Consider the following 19372-nt stretch of genomic DNA (forward strand, 5'->3'; position numbering starts at 1 on the left):
CACATGGATATCCAGGATAATCTCCTTAACTCAAGACCCTGAGTTTAATCACATGTGCAAAGTCCTTTCACAAAATCTACAGGATGAGGATGCGAACAGCTTTGGGAAGTCATTATTCTGCTTCCCAGTCACTAAGAGGCGATGTGAAGTTTGACTGGTTCTAGTTTCTTGCCCACTATACTATTCAGTACACAGTACAGCTTTTGGTGTTTAATTTAGTACATCTTCTTTCCCTTGTTTGTAGTACAGGGAGCTTGGATCTCCGATTTGGATTTTATATGATACTAAACAGGACAATTCATTTTCTGGTGCTCTGCATTTCATAGGATGTCAAAGAGTCACAGTTAACTCTGCAAATCACTTCTTTTTGTTGAGCTAAGCTTAAAAATAGTCAGTCTTCCTTTATCCTCACATATAATATTCACTTTCAAGAACCCAAAGGCATTTAATGAAAAATAGGTTGCAAACTGGGAAGGAAAGCCGTGTTTGGGGACCACGCTATTTGTGGTGGGGAGGTGCCCGGGGAGAAGGTGCAGAGTAGCATCCAGAGCCCTCCTGGGACCAGGGTGTCCCTGGTAACGCAGCAGGCAAGGAAGAGCCATAAAACACCCGAGAGGCACCAGAACAGGCTGGGTGACCTTGCTCAGGGTGCTCTAATGAGGTATTCAGATGACTGGGGCTGTGACACTGGGGAAGCAGCAGGGTAGCTTAATGCACCAGGGGTGAAGGGACTGGGCAATGAGGCCATGTGTCAGTCACAGGAGGTGGTGCTTGGCAGGTGTCCAAGTCACGCTATGATGGTTCCAAGCTCCCAGGACAGGAAAGAGCCTGAAGGCAGTTCCAGGGTCCGGGGAATTGGGGGATCTGGAAGTTGGGAATAGACTACAATTTGGGGAGGATAAGGAATCCACAGCTCAGCAAGGTCCTGGACTCCCAAATCTGTGCCAGTTGACCTATGTCAGTCCTCATCTTGAGTGGCACCAGGCTTCCCCTAAATATACACATGTATCCTCCCCACATTTGGAGACGAGTCAGGAGTCATCAGTGTGGAAAGCATGTGAAAAGATTCAGTCCCTCCAGGTTGGAGCCCTGGGGGAAGGCTTAGGCTGGCTCCTGGACGACAGGGACATGGCATGACCATGAGTTTTAGGGACAGTTATCCAGTCACATTATGCCAACTCTTTCCTTAATGTCTACTTCACAGTGTTAGAAATTAGTGAATAAACATAGGGCTGGCCCTGGAGTCTAAGTAATGAAAGGCTGAAAAATCAATGGTAATGAAGAAAATAAGGCCCTGGCCGGTTGGCTCAGTGGTAGAGCGTCAGCCTGGCGTGCACGAGTCCTGGGTTCGATTCCCGGCCAGGGCACACAGGAGAGGTGCCCATCTGCTTCTCCACCCCTCCCCCTCTCCTTTCTCTCTGTCTCTCTCTTCCCCTCCCGCAGCCAAGGCTCCATTGGAGCAAAGTTGGCCCGGGCGCTGAGGATGACTCTGTGGCCTCTGCCTCAGGCGCTAGAATGGCTCTGGTCGCAACAGAGCGACGCCCCAGATGAGCAGAGCATCGCCCCCTGGTGGGCATGCTGGGTGGATCCTGGTCGGGCACATGCAGGAGTCTGTATGACTGCCTTCCTGTTTCCAACTTCAGAAAAATACAAAAAAGAAAAGAAAAGAAAAGAAAATAAGTGCCTGGCCTGTGGTGGCGGAGTGGATAGAGTATTGAATGCTGAAGTCAAAGATTCGAAACCCTTGGCTTGCCCGGTCAGGGCACATACAACAAGCAGTCAATAAACAACTGAAGTGAAGCAACTATGAGTTGAGAATTCTCATTCCCACCCTTCCCTCTGTAATATCAATAAATGAAATCTTTTTTAAAAATCAGTAAAATGAGCTTTGTGGGGCATACAGATCAAGGCAATATATGGTTGAACTGTCTCACTGTTCAGTAAGTAGCATTAATAGTGTAGAAATGAGCAGATTACACTTCAAAACAAGTTATTGTCTGATAAAAATTATTTAAATCTCAGTTTATGCTTTTTAGTTCCCATTTATCTGACTGTTAAGAATATTTTAGTATTCTGGCTAAATGGAAGAAGTCATAACGCCATATAGACATAACCAATTTTCAATGAATTAGAGTTTACACAGTAAAATTACATTGACTATAAATTGGACAAAAAGTAGATAAACAAATAATGTGATCGTATCAATATATACATATATACATTTCTTAATTATAATTTATATTTCCCCTTTCATTTATTTATTTATTTATTTTTGATTCATCTTAAAATACATCAATGTGAAACATAGTGGGATTCCCCTTCCCCTTTTAAAAGCTAATATTAAATTAATGGTTGGTCTTACAATCAAAGACCTCTTGGAATAGAAGACACAAACATTATGAATATAATTTCACCTCTTTCTTTGGTGGTATTAAAAATAAAACAACAGGCCTTGAATGAAATTGCTAATGCTGAGCCCCATGCCATCAAACTGATACTTACTTACAGCTTCACCTCTCTTAGAAGTGGTATCTGGCACTGGCCAGTTGGCTCAGTGGTAGAGCATCAGCCTACGTGTGGAAGTCCCAGGTTTGATTTCTGGTCAGGACACACAAGAGAAGTGCCCATCTTCTTCTCCACCCTTCCCCCTTTCACTTCTCTCTCTCTCTCTCTCTCTCTCTCTCTCTCTCTCTTTCTCTCTTCGCCTTCCCTCCTGCAGCCATGGCTCAATTGGAATGAGTTGGCCTTAGGCACTAAGGATGGCTCCATGGCCTCTGCCTCAGGCTCTAAGAAGAGCATTGTTGCTTATCAACAGTGCAACACCCCAGATAAGCACAGCATTGGTCTCTAGTGGGCTTGCTGGGTGTATCCGGGTCGGGGTGCATAAGAGAGTCTGTCTCTGCCTTCCCTCCTCTCACTGAATAAAAAAGAAAAAAAAGAGTGGAATCTAAAACCAATCAATCAAGAATCACTTGACCAGCACTAGTGAGGCAATCTGCTTGATGAATTTCCTGCCATCCCCTAAAGGAAAGTGACCTTGTAATAATCATCCTACTTCTTGCCTAGTAAAACTTAGTTGCTCCTGCTGTCTTCTGCCCAAGTCTTTCGTTTTGCACAGCTCCTTGAAGACCTTTCTGTCTGTTAGACTGGAGGCTGACTCATGAATTGTGGAATAAAGCTAATTATATCTTTAAAATTTACTCAGTTCCTTCCTTCCTTCCTTCCTTCCTTCCTTCCTTCCTTCCTTCCTTCCTTCCTTCCTTCCTTCCTTCCTTCCTTTCTTCCTTCCTTCCTTCCTTCTTTTCTTTTTCTTAGCAGTGGAGAGAGGACAATTTAAACTTAGAGTTTCTTGTGGTACCCACATAGAGTTTCTATGTGGGTACCTGGGTTAAGCACTGTGGGACTGAGGGAGAGGTCCTGTGGGGCCTGGCCTCCCAGACCTAAAATCCATGGAGAGCTCGGGAAGCACTGAACAACACGTTGGAGTCTGAAAGTGAAGACCATGCTCAAAGGCAGGTGGTGGGTGAGCAGCATGGCACCCTCTATGGGGAAGTATGCAATTGTTAATGGAAGTCACACACTAAAATATTTTCTTTTAATTTATTTTTTAGTGAGAGAAAGGTAGCCAGAGAGACAGACTCCCACATGTGCTCTGACCGGGATCCACCTGGAAAGCTCACGAGGGGATAATGCTCTGCCCACTTGGGGCTGTTGCTCCATTGCTCAGCAATGGAGCCACTTTTTAGTGCCTGAGGCAAAGGCCATGGAGCCATTCTCAGCACCCAAGGCCAACTCACTCAAACCAATTGAACCATGGCTGCAGGAGGGGAAAGAGGGAAGAGAGGGAGGGAGAAGCAGATGGTCGCTTCTCCTGTGTGCCCTGACTGGGAATCGAATCCAGGACATTCACACACCAGGCCGACACTCTACCACTGAGCTACCCAACCAGGGTCAAGATATTTTCTTAATATTAGAAAAAGCCTCCAAAATATAATCATTTCAGTTGATTAAGTCAATGTTTTTACACTTGGGGACTAGTGTAAAATAGGAGAATTATTTTGGGGACCACTAAAGCAGAAATTACCCTGAGCATAAGCAAATTCAACTAAGATCCTTGGGTCTATAATCTTCATATAACATCAGGGTGGTTAACTTTCATGGATCAGAACAAATTTCTGGTGGAATGGCACCGGTCCACAGACTGGTGATTGAAAAATACTGGATTAGATGGCCAGTTCATTAAACACTTTTGTAGGATACGATGAATCTCAAAATGTAATAGACTTGATTATAGCGCATCTTGTTATAAACCTAGCACTAAGACAAAATTGAAATAACATCCCTCAAGAAACAAATAAAACAACAACAGACTTATACAGAACAGATATGTGACCATTTTTTTGTTTGTTTTTTAGATTGAACTTGATAAAGTGCCTGCATGGAGTCTGGCTAGCAGATGTTGATATAGATATGATACCTATTGTCATTATATATATATATATATATATATATATATATATATCATTCAATCAATATTAACATTATTTACTCCATTGGCCCAAGTATTACTGAGTACTGTGCATTTCACATATTTTCTGAAATTAGTAAAATATTTCCTTTTTAAAGCACACAACAGCTATCTGTACTTTTGAGCCATCAGCCATAACAAGGTAACAAGTCATCTTGTATAAACATACATACTTCCCAGCATAATTGGACTCATCAGGAATTTTCCCTTTTACCCCAGGCTCTCCGGAAATCCTGCCAGGGAAAATAAGCTCAAGATCACTGTGGTTTTCTCCATTCGATGTTTGTGCTTATATTTTTTTCCTTTTCTGTTCTCATTGAAAGAAAAAGCTTTGTGGTGTCCAAAACTCAGTGTAAATTCTGATTCCCTCTCAGAGAGAGTAAGATGGACCAGGGCTCTCCCACATTCTTTATGTGCCTCTGGGCACCTGCTGCAGCTCTGGGAAGGGCAGGTTCTGATCTTTCCCTGCAGATGGAGGAGCAGAAGTGCTGCTGTTGGTGGCAGCTGCCAGGGCCACCCGGGTCACAGCTGGGGTCTGCAAGTGCACAGTGCCAGAGAGCTCCCTCCCAGGGCACAAAGCCTGCACAGCTGGTGTCTAAGGCCATGCAGACACAGGGAAGGAAGGACAGACAGCAAGGGAGAAGGGTGGGGAAGAGGAAACTGTGACCTTACCTGTCTCGTCTTCTGCCCCCCAGCCCAACCAGAGCAGACAGCGGCAGCACAGGGTTACCCACTCTGTTGGATTACCCAACTGTGTGTGCAGCTGGATTACCCAACTGCCAGCCAGCTTTTCACTCTTGCCAACAGGGTTATAAATAAGGCACACCTGCAGTGCCGGAGATAAGGACCCAGCCCCTCGAGCCTGCCTGCCTTGTAAGGTATCTAGATGGGAAGGGGCCCCACTCACATGTGGCCTGCCTGCCTCAAGGACATACTCCAGCCATCCAGAGAGCAACCAAAGGGGAACAGTCACAGCACCAGGAAGGGATCCACAATGTCAGACAAGTGGCACCTGCGTGACAAGTCCTCAGATGACAGGGAGGCAGCAAAGCAGGAGGATCCCAGCCCCCAGGCACACGCACCTCTGTGGGTGCTGCCTCTTGGGAAGAGCATGCTTCCCTCTCCCCCAGCTTCCTGCTGAGGCGTTTGCTTGGGCAAAGAAGATTCTAGGGAAGGCCAAGGGAGTGGTTTAATAAACGCTGGGTCCACGGGAAGCTGAGTGGAATGCATTACAGGAAGTCCTCTCTCCCCCATCCTCTCCTCTAGTGAATGCTTGCGACGGTTTCTTGAGCCACAAATCATTTTCTTTATAGAATTAAAACAAAGAAATCTTACCGGAGAGTTTGTCAACCATAAGCTGGAAGAGGAGAGAGAAGACTAATTTGGGGGAGCAACAGTTTGTGACCATCCTTCAATTTTTTATTTATTATGATATCCTCTATGGCTGGAGGTGTGATGAGGACAGCCAGGGCCAAGCTCTCTAGAGGACTGTTTGCCAACAGCTGTCTGCATTAGCATGGCGGTCCCAGGGCTGGGAATTTATTCTGAGGAAAAAATCATGGATGTGGGAAGAAATGTAGTTAAAAGAAACTTTCTTGCCACACTTAATGATTGGGCAAAGTTGGAAACAATCTAAATGGAGAACAACAGAAACTGGTTAAATGAAGAACTGTACAGTGACAAAGGAAACACTGTAACCTTAGAAATGTCCTAGAATAATAACACAGAGACAATACTGTCATATACTGGTAATAAAAAAGTAGGTCACTTTTAGGAGAAAATGGTGTATATATGATAAGTTACTGTGCACACTACCCCCATAAAGATACCTTGAAAGGATATGTGCAACTGTGGTTATGGCTTGATGATAGAATTTTGGCTGATATTATTTTCTTCTTTGGCTATATGTAATTTCTAAATTATTTACAATATTGTTTTATATAAGAACATTAATTTCATTTAAAATCTAAGTTTCTGAGAATCAGAAGAGAGCTTTCTCTGATTCCAAACTAATGAGCCCAAATTTCTTTTAAGATTACAGAATTTCTTAGGGTCTCCCCAGTCTTTGGAAGACCTATGTAGAGGTCAGCAGCTTTTTTTTAAGCCAATACCAACAATATGAAGTGGCAATGTCAAGGCCAAAGTCAATCAAGGAGAGAGTGAAAAATACCAATAAAGAAATAAAAAACACCCTCAAGTGAAAAAGGAGGAAGAAAATAAGAAAATTTATGTAATAAGGGTAACAGAATATAGCCATAGCCCCAGGTCACCTTAATCTGACCTAACAGCCCAAGCATGCTGTGACTAGAACATAACAAAGGCACTTATTTAAAGGATATGTATGTTCTGAAGGTGTCTACTTGTCTATTGTTTTTGACTTAAATAATCACCCCTAAACCTGTCTGGTAGGGAGCACTTGCATGGGTTGTGTAATTGGAAGAGGGGGTCCCTCCCAGTGGGCCTCTGGGTTTGCCACCACAGAAGGGCCCCCAATCCTCTAACATCAATCTTCCACATGCAGGGTGAGGATTGGGTGCCTTCTCCAAGAATAGGACCTGCTCGAAGGTATGGATTTCAAAGCCTTGTGATTTGAGCTACTGTCACAGGAGAGCACTCAGGGCCAGAGCCTGGAGGCTGAGGCTGAACCACTTTCTGGGCTGTTCTTTGAAATTTTTGGCAACAATGCCCTTCTTGGATGGTTCCCCTCAAGCCTGCTTAACAGCCCACTGGTTCAGTCATCTTCCTCACAGGTGTGTGGCCTGCGGATAGCTGATGAGAAGGGGTGACTCTGGTCTCACATTGGCCCCTGTGCATGGGGTTGGGGTTTTCCTGAACAAGGGAAAGTAAGTGCAGAGAAAGGCTGAATGGGGGCTCTTCTTGGAGGACGTTGGACCTGGGCAAGGAACTGGGGTTCCACACAACAGGCAATCTCTGTAAGGTCTGGCGTAAGAGTGCAGTAGCCTGGAACAGCGCTCAGAAGCATCCGGGTGTGGTCCCGTTTTCTGTGCGGACTCCCCCAACCCTTCCCAGGGCAGAAAGCTGCAGAGTGAGTGTTTGTGAGGGGCGGGTCTGTACATGTGACAGACTGTGCCCCTTGCCTGCTGACCTCCACCCTGGAGCAGGCCCATGAGGGAAGGAGCGGCTGCTTTGGGAGCTGTGGACCAGGATTATGGGCTGCGGTCAGGACTGGGTGTGCGGGCAGGAGACTAAATGTGGACATAATTCTTGTCTCTCTTCCGCACTATCACAAAGCAAGAGGCTGACAGGTGTTTCTCAGTCCAGTTTTCAAAAACTTGGAGATCAAAACTGAAGGACATGTTGGTCTGGAACACACACCTTGATTCTATTCAACAAATATGCTTTGAGTCCCGAGTAGAAACCAGAAACTAGTCAGCACAGGATAGGGAGGTATGGAGACTCCCAGCTGGCCCCTGAGCCCCAGGTGTTCATTCCCGGCCTCCATGCTGGGCAAAGACACTCCAGGCTGGGCAAGGACGCCAGCACCAGCACCACGGCTCTCCAGCCCTGTGCTCTCAGGGATTGCACGCAGGGCTTCATAAAATCTCCTTGTTCATTAATCAGTACTGTACTTTTTTCAATAAATTTTTATTAAACTTCTTCCATTGTCCAGCACTGTGGCTAGATCCTGGTCCCTGGGCCTTGAGTAAACCAAAAGAAACCTCACCTCAAGGTGCTTACGGTCCGTCATGTGCTTACGGTCTGTCATGTGCTGCAGTCACAACAGGAGACCCTGAGCCTCTCACCTTGAACCTGGTGTATCTTTCTCTCCCAGTCACTGTAGATGCTGGGCTACCACAGTCTTCTTTCTGTGTGAACGTTGTCATCATCACTCCCTGCTCAGGGATGGATAGCCTTCATCTTTCTGTAAATTGGGTTCTGCACTTCTGGATCCTGTTGGAGGCGAGTTTTGTAAGTGGAATGGGGTGCCTCTCCAGCCACCTGAGTGCTACACTGTGCCCTGCTGCAGAGCCTGGCTCAGGGAGCATGTGCTTCTGTGTCACCAGCAAGGCACACCTAACCTGACCGCTTCCAGAAGGAAGTCAGGTGGGAAAGCGCTGGGGCTAATGCACCTGTCCCTAGCTGAAGTCAGCGAGTCTCCACCAACCCAGACACACTTTCCTGGCTGGCTTCATAGTTCTGTGGCAGGGGAAGATGAGCTGGCTAGGGAGCCAGAGGAGCACAGCAGACAGCATGAGAGTGCTGAGGCCAGAAGCCTGGAGAGAACAGCATTTTAGAGAGGAGAGGCATGGGACAGCATCAACTCTGGCAGGCCAAGCACAGCAAAGCATAGCCCTGCCTGCCTCTGGGAAGTCCTCAGCGCAGAACCCGCCTATGTCACAGGAGCACGGGGAGGCTGGTTTATGAAGTGTGCTACTTACGGAGTGCCTTTCCACAGAAGCCTTCAGGACAAGTCCAGCATTTGCTGTCATGACCCGGTTTTCAGATGAATGTCCTTTGTGGTCTAGCTACTCCATTTACTGAAATCTTTACATAAACATTCCTTCTGCACTTCCTAGAACAATAAACAGGCAAGAACAGTTGCATAAATGTCCAATAATGTAAATATGTCTGTGAACAGCTCTGGAAAGTTTCAACCTGGAAAATAGCATGACCATGTGTTGGTGTGATAGAATCCAGGCATCTCTTCTGTTTTGAACTTGGCTTGTGCTAAACTAGTTTGGGTTTCACGCTTGCAGGAAAAAACCATGAGAATGCCCAGGACTGGGCTAAATTTTCCTCAGTCAAGATCCCTGGATCCAACACATCACTTTGCTGCAAGTCACATGCTAAAAATACATAGCAAAAGCACCAGCACAGCACACCAGGACACGTGTCATTCCCTGTGCCCCAGACACTATGTGCTCTGGTTTTCCTCTTAATCCCGAGCACATCTGCTCCTATGATCTTCGCCCTCACCAATTCTACTATTGATAACAGCTGGGGAATCTCCGCCTAAAGCTATTTTGTTCCCCAGTAGGAATCAAAATATCCAATCAAAGGGATGAAACTTCAAACAGTGATATGTCAAGCCTAAATTAGAATCTGTGGGAGAATTTGGAGGGATTGTGCCTTCCTAGCCCTTAGTTCCTAGCCACTCCCAGATATGTCCTGTCTGTGCTGGAGTTAATTAATGGGTTGTACTCAGGTAGGCAAGCCTGTAATTCCAGAACCATTTATAATTACTTTGTGGTGGGACCAGTGGAGAGGCCTAACCCTCCTCAGAGAGGTGATGCTAGCATTCCTGGAGTTGGAAGGGCCTGAGGGACCTTCGGTTTACTCTTCCTCCCCCAACCGCTGCTCCCTGCCCAGGTGGCGTGATGTAAATGAGCACCAAAGGGCTCCTTTGTTCCCTGGCTTTTTGGTTGGGTTGCTCAGTGGAAGGAACCAGCAGGAGACCCAGATGACCAGAGAGTGAGATCTGGTCCTTAGGTGCTTAGCTCCTCCCCACAGGGCTGCTGCCAGTAGCTTATCTCTCTAGGGAAGGCCGGAGTGCCCTTCCAACCGCTCTCCCCGTGTTGGTAACGGTTCCTTCTCCTTGACCCAAAGAGCTACGCATGGAATGACTTTTCACATTGGCCAGATCCAAGGTCCTGTACTGTCCCTCACTGATTTTCCTAATTGCTGCCCTCGCCTTTGTCAATAGTTCCTTTATGAAATCCGTCCTCCATTTACTTAGGCTGAGTGTGGCATCTCTTTCTTGCCTGGACCCTGTCTGACTCAGTGGGGAAAGCCCAAGTATCTTCTGAAGCAGTTAGAGAGAGAGAACAAATCCAATGCTCCACCCCACCCTTCACCCAGTGGGGCTGGGAATGAAAAGGGGTGGTGTGGATTCTGCAATGGGTGGGGACCTCTGTGCTGCTGCCACCATGCAGCCAGTTGTTTGCCTTAGATGCTGGCACTATCTGATGCCGACGTGGGGGGCACATCACCTCCAGACTCTGGTGCAGGGAAAGGGGTATTTCCTACCATGCTGGTGGAGTGGCTGCCCAGAATCCTAATGATGTTATTGTAAGGGAAATAAAGCAATGTTTCCTGTGTCCCTGTGCTTCTAGACTGAGATACATGCATGCTCTAATCACAATACCTGCCCCTTACTGAACTTTTAGGCTATGCGACACCCTGGAGGGGAGAGGGCAGCTCACACATGGGAGAGCGCGAACGTTAACAACCTGTCTGCAAACTGCAGAATCATGTTCTTAAATGGCACTTCTCTGCATAGGATAAATGCTCGATGTCATTATTATACAGCAACTCTCCTCTTCATTGGTTTATTCCTCTTACGAAGGTGGAGGTGAGAAGACCCACAAGCTGCAGGAGTCTGAGGGTCTGAAGGCAAATCCAGCTTGTTCAGAGAGAGAGAGAGAGAGAGAGAGAGCCTTCCAAGAGCAGGAGGCTGCCCATGTTGCTGGAAACTTCCTGCTTTCTTGAGTTCTTGTTGCTATCCTTAGGAGCTGACATGCTATAACCAGACTAATGACAAGCCAGAAAATTCAGCTGGATGAGACAGCAGATCCTCAGCCAACTTGCTCTTTAGCAGGTAGGTGCTCCTCCCCGACTCAGTAAGTATACTCTTCAATTCTGCTCGCTTTTCTATTCATAGTCATTGAAACTGAAGAGCATGACGACAGAGAGGATCATCTCCTATTCCTTGCATTACCAGGTGAGGTGCATTGCTCACTCCTTTGTCAGGTGACTAAAGTGTTTATTGATTCTGCTCTGATGGCCCTGACAGTAAGAGACTGAGTTTCTCTTCTCTCGGCTGAAGTCCATCAAGCTATCCCAGTCTAGACAAACCTAAGAAGTATTACCTCCCTTAGAATTCAATGTAGTACAATGTAGTGTCTCCTTATTGCAAAAGACCAAACTATCCAACTGATTGTAAGGTAAGATTGTTTTATGCATCATTCAAAGCACAGCTCTATGATTCTACTCACAAAAGTACAATAATTTAAAATGTCCCAAATGCCCAGACTTATGGATACAAGTTCATAAGGAAAACCACAGAATAAATATATTTTTAAAATTTTAAATTTGTTATTGTGGCAAACTACACATAACAAAATTTACCACTTTAACCATTTTAAGTGAATAGTATAGTGGCATTAAATATATTCACATTGTTGCACAACCATTACCACCATCTATCTCCAGGACTTTTCATCTTTTTGAACTGAAACTTCATACCTATTAAAGAGTTGTGGGTCGTACCTATTAAAGAGGTATGGGGGGAGAAGAAACTTTCCTCTACTCTTCTAGGTTCTTTCGGCTGGTCTAACTGACATGAGACAGATTAACAAGAGAAAAGTAGCCAAATTTAATTACATATGTACATATGGATACCCCATGTACACGAGAGAGTCAGAGACCTCACACACATGAGAGGTTCAGAGACAGAAAGTTCAAAGTAGGTGCATGTGGCATCCTAAGCTGGGGATGAGGTAAGATGCCTGGGGGCTTCAGAGGGAAGAAAGGTCATTTCAGGTGAGTTAGAAGAGCAGATAGATGCTCAGTAATTAGAAGTTTGTTCTGCCCTGTATGCAGATTGGAAAAGAGATCTCATCTCTGGTAATAACTCCTATCATGGGCAAGATCCCTAATTTAAATTCTTCTAATTTAAATTCTTTCTTTGAGAGAGGAACAGAAGTTTTCCCTGAGCCTGCAGGGTTTCAATTGCCTTCAGCTCAATATAATCCACATGCCAAAGTAGCACAACTAGGGGAAGGCTGTTCTGACTCCTCCCAGTACCTGCCCAGTCCTTCCTCTTAGCCTCACAAACACAATCCTTCTTTCTGTCTCAGTGAACTTGACTACTCTAGGACCTTATATAAGTGGAATCATACAGCATTTGTTCTTTTGTGCCTGGCTAAAGGGAACAAACCTTTTTTCTTTGTACTCTCTTAATACTTCACTTCTGACACCAAGTGTATGTTTTCTTCCTCATACCAAATAATTGGTGTCCAGTTCTCTTTGGACACCAATGGGGTGACCTGCAATTCAGTGCATGTCTGACACTATCTACCTGGAGTTAGCATCAGATCCACAGGTGAAGGGCTAGCCCCCACTTCAGATGCTAACTGCTAGCCTGGGTCTCTTTTGTCTTCTAACTGGCTATAATCAGAGCTTCCCATCACCTCCTTCTTAGGTTCTATCATTTGCTTACATTTACTTGTATTTTGTTTATTTGTTTTAAATATATTTCTTATATTTAAAAAAATATTTTTATTTATTGATTTCAGTGAGAGAAGAAGAGAAAGAGTTTGGAACCTCAAGCTCTTCCTGTATGTTTCCTGACCCAGGTTCAAACTGGCAACCTCTGAGCTTTCAAGTGATGCTCTAACAACTGCGCTGTCTGGCCAGGGCTGTTTGTTTGTTTTGAAGAATACAACTCAGAAACAGCCAGATGGAACAGATACGTTGGGCAAGGTGTGCAGCATCTCAGGCAGCAGCTATGGCTCTTGCCATGGTTCCAGCATCTGTTAGGTGACCCCAGCTTTAGGCCCCATAACTCTGCCTCCCACCTCCAGCACCCGTGTAGCCAGTTTTTGCACTTAATTGCTTTGTTAAAATTACTTGAAGTAGATTCTATTTTTCTTACCTTAAAAAAAATTTTTCCCCATTGATTTGAGAGTAAGAGAGAGGAAGGGAGAGAGCAAGAGATCGAGGGAGGGAAAAGGAGAGAGACAGACAGACAGGGAGAAAAGCGTCAAGTTGGTGTTCCATTTAGATGTTTCATTTAGCTGTACATTCATTGATTATTTCTTGTATGTGCCCCGACCAGGGATCAAACCCACAACCTTAGTAAGCCGGGGGGCGGGGAATGCTCTATTAACTGAGCCACCTAGCCAGGGCACTAATTTTCTTTTTAGACCCCCTAAGTGGTTTCTAGTGGACTTCATTGTATACAATGAAATTAAAGTTTCATTATATACAAATGTCTGGATAAGTGAACTAAAAATGTGTCTGAATCAAACTAATTTACTTTTCCTGTTTAAGTGAGCTCCTTCTAGACCAGGAGAGAATTAGGACTTTGTAGAGGGAACTAGCTACGTGTTTCTCAAATCAGGGAACAAGGTGCTGTGACAGCTCGAACACAGGAGAGCTGAAACTACTAGGATAACAGTGAAAAGGACATGACAATTGGAGTATAAATACAACAGCTACTCATTTAATTAATCTGTTTAATAGATACTAATTAGAAAAAATGTGTTAAAGGAGAAAGAATATTTAATTTAGTTAGTGGTAATGAAACATGTTAAAATGAATTCAGAGGAACGTGTATTGGTCAGTAAGATAGCCAAGAGTGCAGCTGGCCGCAGAGGGTTTCACTAAGCCTGATGCGGGAACCTGTCAGGTAGGGCCAGTAGAAGAGGTCCGGGAGTGTCACTGTTCCCAGTGCTTCCTTCCGTGCACCAAGGGCCACAAAGTGGACTCATGAACATCTAATTAATTCAAAGCATTATCAGTCACATGAGTCAGAGATACAACAGGTGTTCAGCCTCCAAGACTTCCTGAGCACACAGGCTTCTTGCTTGTTCTATTGCTCCTTGTACTGCGTCAAGATGAAGTGACCAGTAAGCAAATAAGGGTGATTGCAGCAGGGGTGGAGCAACAGATAGAGTGGCTAGTGTTTGCTTGGTAGGCTGTGGAGTAACCTGGGAGGAATTAGCATAATAACAAAGCATGAGCTTTCGTGCCAGGTTGTGGGTTGCTATTTCATCAGAGAATTAAGTGTTACTTAAAGCCCTGACAGGGTAGTCAGTTAGAGCATCGTTCTGATAAACCAAAGTTGTGGGTCTGATCCCCCATCAGAGCACATACAAAAATCAACCAATGAATGCACAAATAAATGAAACAACAAATTGATGTGTTTTCTTTTTCCTCTCTCTGTCTCTTTCTCCTCCTTCCTCTCTCTCTAACATCAATAAGGATAGAAACTGTATCAATCTAATGAACAAAATAAACTAACAAACAAAACAGAAACAGACTGAGATACAGAGAACTGACTGACAGCTGTCAGAGGGGATGAAGGTGAAGGGATTAAGTAAAGAAAAAATCTTATCGCCACAGACAACAGTGTGGAGGAAAAGGGGGGATGTGGGAAGGTGGAGAAGGGTGGGGAGAAGGATAGCTAGTGATAGAGGGATTTGACTTGGGATGCTGAACAAACAGTGCAATACGAAGATGATGTATTGTAGATTTGTGCACCTGAAACCTATAAAATTTTATTTACCAATGTCACCCCAATAAATTAAATAAAAATTAAAAAACACCTCTAAATGAACCCAAGACAGGAAGGTGGAACCATACATACCACTGTATCTGGAGGAAGCAAGGCAATATTTATTTTTAACAAGCTGCTCAGATCAATCTTTGCCTCCACTTCCAAACTCAGCCTCAAAAGCACTAAACCCTTTATTAAGAAAAACTAACCCTGGCCAGTTGGCTCAGTGGTGGAGCGTCAGCCCAGCGTGTTGAAGTCCCAGGTTCAATTCTCAGTCAGGGCACACAGGAGAAGCACCCATCTGTTTCTCCACCCTTCCCTTCTCCTTTCTCTCTATCTCTCTCTTCCCTTCCTGCAGCCAAGGCTCCACTGAAGCAAAGTTGGCCCGGGCACTGAGGACAGCTCCATGGCCTCACCTCAGGTGCTAGAATGGCTCCAGTTGCAATTGAGCAACGCCCCAGATGGGCAGAGCACTGCCCCCTAGTGGGCTTGCCAGGTTGATTCTGGTTGGGCACATATGGGAGTCTGTCTCTCTGCCTCCCTGCTTCTTACTTCAGAAAAATACAAAAAAAAAAAGGAGGAGGAGGAAGAGGAGGAGAGGCGGAGGAAGAAGAAGGAGGAGGAGGAGGAGGAAGAGGAGGAAGAGGAAGAAGAAGAAGAAGAAGATGATGATGATGAAGAAGAAGAAGAAGAAGAAGAAGAAGACAACAGAATCCTTCCTTGGTATTTTATCATGACCAGCCACAGGTATCTAACTTAGCCTTATTCTATCCACAAATAATGTGCTTTGAGAGTTTTGTTTATTCATGCAGGCATACATTCATTCATATATTAATCGTTCAACAAATCCTTACAGGTTGCCTTTTAAGTGAGAGATGCTATGTTATACATATAACCCTCATTATTTATTTCTCACAGTCGCTTCTCATTACCTTAAAAATACCTTTTATTTCTGACATATTCTGAGAAATTTCCAGATGAAGGTCACTTTTAGTGACTCATTTCTGCACCCTAATTGACTTTCAATCACCTTGTTTTATCTTCAGCTACTCTTTAGCTTTGCATAGTAAAATTAAAAGTTTGGGCCTAGTACAGTTTGGAAATTCATCCCATGTGTATAAAATCATCAAGAAAAAAACAAACAAAAACCACTAGCAGATTAAAACTTGAAGCTGCTCGTTGCAGGAGGAACTAACTTTTCAGACTGCTATCACTGACATAAGCTTGAGCTCAATGTATGTACACAATTCAAGATAAGTGGACGCTAGTGGGGAAGAAGTCTTTGGAGCACATCTACAACAGTTGTTGCTGTGATAACTAATGTTTGTTTCCTGTGGTTATGTCTAAGTCACTCCTTGCAACCAATTGGTAACCCAAGCCCTGGCGCTGGCCTAGCCAAGTGCTGATGGACAGCTTCTATAACTATGGTGAGAGGGAGAGGTTTATGATTACCCTGTAGCACTATGAAGAGAATTTAGGATTGGGAGTGGACACTGGTTCAGGAGACAGGGGTAGGGTGGTGTTAAGTTACCAAGTAAAACACAGAATTTCTGAGTTTGGAAGCTGAATGTCCAACTAATTGTCATATGCTGAAACTTGCCCAAAGCATTTTCATAATCTTAATGTAAGGAAGGACATGAAAAACTGAAAACATGAAAAAACATTGAATTGAGCCATATTAAAGGACAAAAAAAATTATGTACAAAGGTCAAAAAGCAAACACGAACTGGAGGAAAAACTTATAATATATATGTCAGAGTATTAACATCTCTAATATAGTTTATATAAGTTAACATGCTAAGGTAAACAATCCAATAGGAGAGTTGGTTAAGTACATAAAGCTGGTAATTTATCTAGCACAGCAATTTTCAACTGGTTGCCACAAGAATTTTTTAATTTTTATTATTTTTATTTATTTTTTTATTTTAGTGAGAAGAGGGGAGGCAGAGACAGACACACATGTGCCCCAACTGGGATCCACCTAGCAAGCCCACTAAGGGGCGATGCTCTGCCCATCTGGGGCAGTTGCTTCATTGCTCAGCAACTGAGCCATTTTTTAGTGCCTGAGGCAGAGACCACAGAGTCATCCTCAGCATCCAGGGCCAACTCGCTCAAACCAATCAAGCCATGGCTGCAGGAAAAAAACGGAGATAGAGTGAGAGAGAAAGAGAGAAGGGGAAGGAGGTGGGATGAAAAGGCAGATGGTCGCCTCTCCTTTCTGTCCTGACCAGGAGTTGAACCCACTGCATCCACACGCCAGGTCAGTGCCTTACCACTAAGCCAAATGACCAGGGCCAAAAATTGTTAAAACATGTAATACCTGATTATTTAATCAGGAGCACTGACCTCTTTTCCCTTATACTGTCAAATTAAAAAAAAAATGATGAAAGGTAACACAATAATAATTTTCTGGTGTGAATGAATCAAAATTATACCTATTTTTCTTGTCATATTAGCAAAAAATATTTTTGGGGAGTGTGCCACATAATTTTAGTAGTTCACGTGTGTCATGGGATGAAAAAAGCTGAAAATTGCTGATCTAGCAGCATCAAGAAAAGAAGTTAATCACTCTATTGAAATGTGCCAACCTCGCTAGCAGTAAAAGCAAGACAAATAGAAACAAAATTGAGATGTCATTTTTTTTTCTACCAGATTGGTAACAATTAAAAATTGGTATTTCTCAGTCCTGGCATCTTTAAATATGTTGAATGCTTGGATATGATGCCATACTTGAACTTTGGGAATGATAACATTTGTTTACCCTTTAGTAAAATACAATTTCCTGTTTGAGAGCCTGGGAAGAAGAGGGCCTTTTAAAAGAGGCTATTAACCTCTCTAAAAGTGTTCTTAGACATTAAGAAATACTGTATTAAGTGCAAATGTGATAGAAACATAGGAATGATATTTCACCTCAAGTGCACATGAGCAAAAAAAGTCCAGCAAGGGAGAGGTTTGGTTTTGCTGAACTAAAATAGTTGAAAAATAATTGGTGACATTTGACAAAGTCAAGATGTTACCATGTTTGTGAACCTCTCGTTGAAATGAGCTCTTACATACATAAAACAAGAGGCCTGATCTTCTAATTCACTTCATAGTCCTGGTTCCTTGTAATTTATGAGGACATGGAAGGCTTTAGGGCAACATTAACTCACCAGAAAAATTCTCCAGACACAGAAAAAGTGATCCTGGCACAAACTGATTCTTTGACGATTTGCTGGTACGATAGTGAAGATATTTTAACAGAGGAATGAAGAACTAACGAAGAATGGACACAATTGCAGAGGCAAAGGGTGAAGAGAGGTTAGCGATCACTTCAGGCTGGACTCCCCCCTCAGGTGGGAAGCTGAGGCCCTAAAGTCTAAGAGGGAGGTGAGGAGGAGTGCAAAGTAAGGGTCGAGGAGAAGGAAGGAAGTAAAGTGCTAGAGGAGAAGATGGGGAGAGGAGAAAGCCATGGAGCAAATGAGAGATGTTCAACCAGGAGAAAGTGGGATCAGAGTCATCTCTTCCTGATTGATATAAAAGAGATCCACAAAATAAAATGGCTTATAAAAATGCCACTAAATTTTCCAAGAGTTAACTTGGCAAGGAGATTGGGCTGATGTCAAAGGAAATTGTCCAAGAGACAAAGTAAAGAATCTTTCAAACAGAGACCTATTACCTTACACACAGGTTTTGTACAGTCTCAGGAAGAAAAAGAAAAAAGAAAGGCAGCAGCTATTTAACAGGTGATTGCTATCTATTATGACACAAAATTTCTTTTTTTTTTCTTTTTTTTTTTAGAGAGAGAAGAGGGCAGGCAGAGACAGACTCTTGCATGCACTCTGGTGAGAATCCACTCAGCAAGCCCGCATGGGGGCGATGTTCTGCCCACCTGAGGCCCTTTCTCCCTTGCACTAGAGCCATTCTAGCACCTGAGGTGAAGGCCATGGAGCCATCCTCAGCGCTGGGGACAACTCACTCCAAGTGAGCTTTGGCTGAAGGAGGAGAAGACAGAGATAGAAATGAGAGGTGAGAGGGGGGGTAGGGAAGCAGATGGGTGCTTCTTCTGCATGCTCTGACCTGAAATCAAACTGGGGACTTCCACACAATGGGCCAACACACTACCATTGAGCCAACCAGTCAGGGCAACACAAACATTCTTAAAGTGCACATTTGCTCTGTTTTCCATCATCATGATTGTGTCATAAAAAATCATGAGGCAAAGGGCACCCAAATAACTATTCTGTTTTGGACAGGAATCAGAGAGGGCTTTGAGCAAGGAATCAAAATTTGTTTTCTCATGTTTAGTAAAAAGGTAGCTCAGAAAATACAGTAATTCTTAATTATCAGAAATACTTCAATGGGATCTTAGAGATCAGAACTTGCAAGAAGGTCAAAAAATCATCAAAACCAGCACACTCATGTCATGAGGGCGGGAGGGGGCATTGGGAATGAGATCTAAAGGATTATATAACTTGCTCAAGATCACACACTGCTAGTTAAAAGTGGAAAAAATACAGTTGAATAGAACTTAAATTTCTCTGATGCTGATTTTCCTACTGAAATGAAGATGACAGCCTAGAAAACAATAGTAGGGTTTTGGGATTAGGCAGAACAGTTTG

At 44.0% G+C, this 19372-nt stretch overlaps 2 protein-coding genes across 7 annotated transcripts in view; one reads left to right on the top strand and one right to left on the bottom strand.

The window, feature by feature from the left end:
- Window positions 1-9050, bottom strand: part of FHL2 (four and a half LIM domains 2) — a 75176-nt gene extending 66126 nt beyond the window's left edge. For 4 of the 6 annotated variants that reach the window (XM_066377534.1, XM_066377532.1, XM_066377527.1 and 1 more), the window contains exon 1: window positions 5201-5296. Coding sequence is in view for 2 of the 6 variants with exons in the window: in XM_066377525.1 (XP_066233622.1) it covers window positions 8293-8376 (84 nt within the window). In the remaining 4 variants the exon portion in view is untranslated. Of the gene's footprint in view, window positions 1-5200; window positions 5297-8292; window positions 8534-8928 lie in introns of those variants that run through there. The other 2 variants (XM_066377525.1, XM_066377526.1) reach the window with 2 other exon arrangements.
- Window positions 1-19372, top strand: part of C3H2orf49 (chromosome 3 C2orf49 homolog) — a 246518-nt gene that overhangs the window by 96232 nt on the left and 130914 nt on the right. The window lies entirely within an intron of this gene.

The sequence above is a fragment of the Saccopteryx leptura genome, chromosome 3, assembly GCF_036850995.1.
Source record: "Saccopteryx leptura isolate mSacLep1 chromosome 3, mSacLep1_pri_phased_curated, whole genome shotgun sequence".
Lineage (NCBI taxonomy): Eukaryota > Metazoa > Chordata > Mammalia > Chiroptera > Emballonuridae > Saccopteryx > Saccopteryx leptura.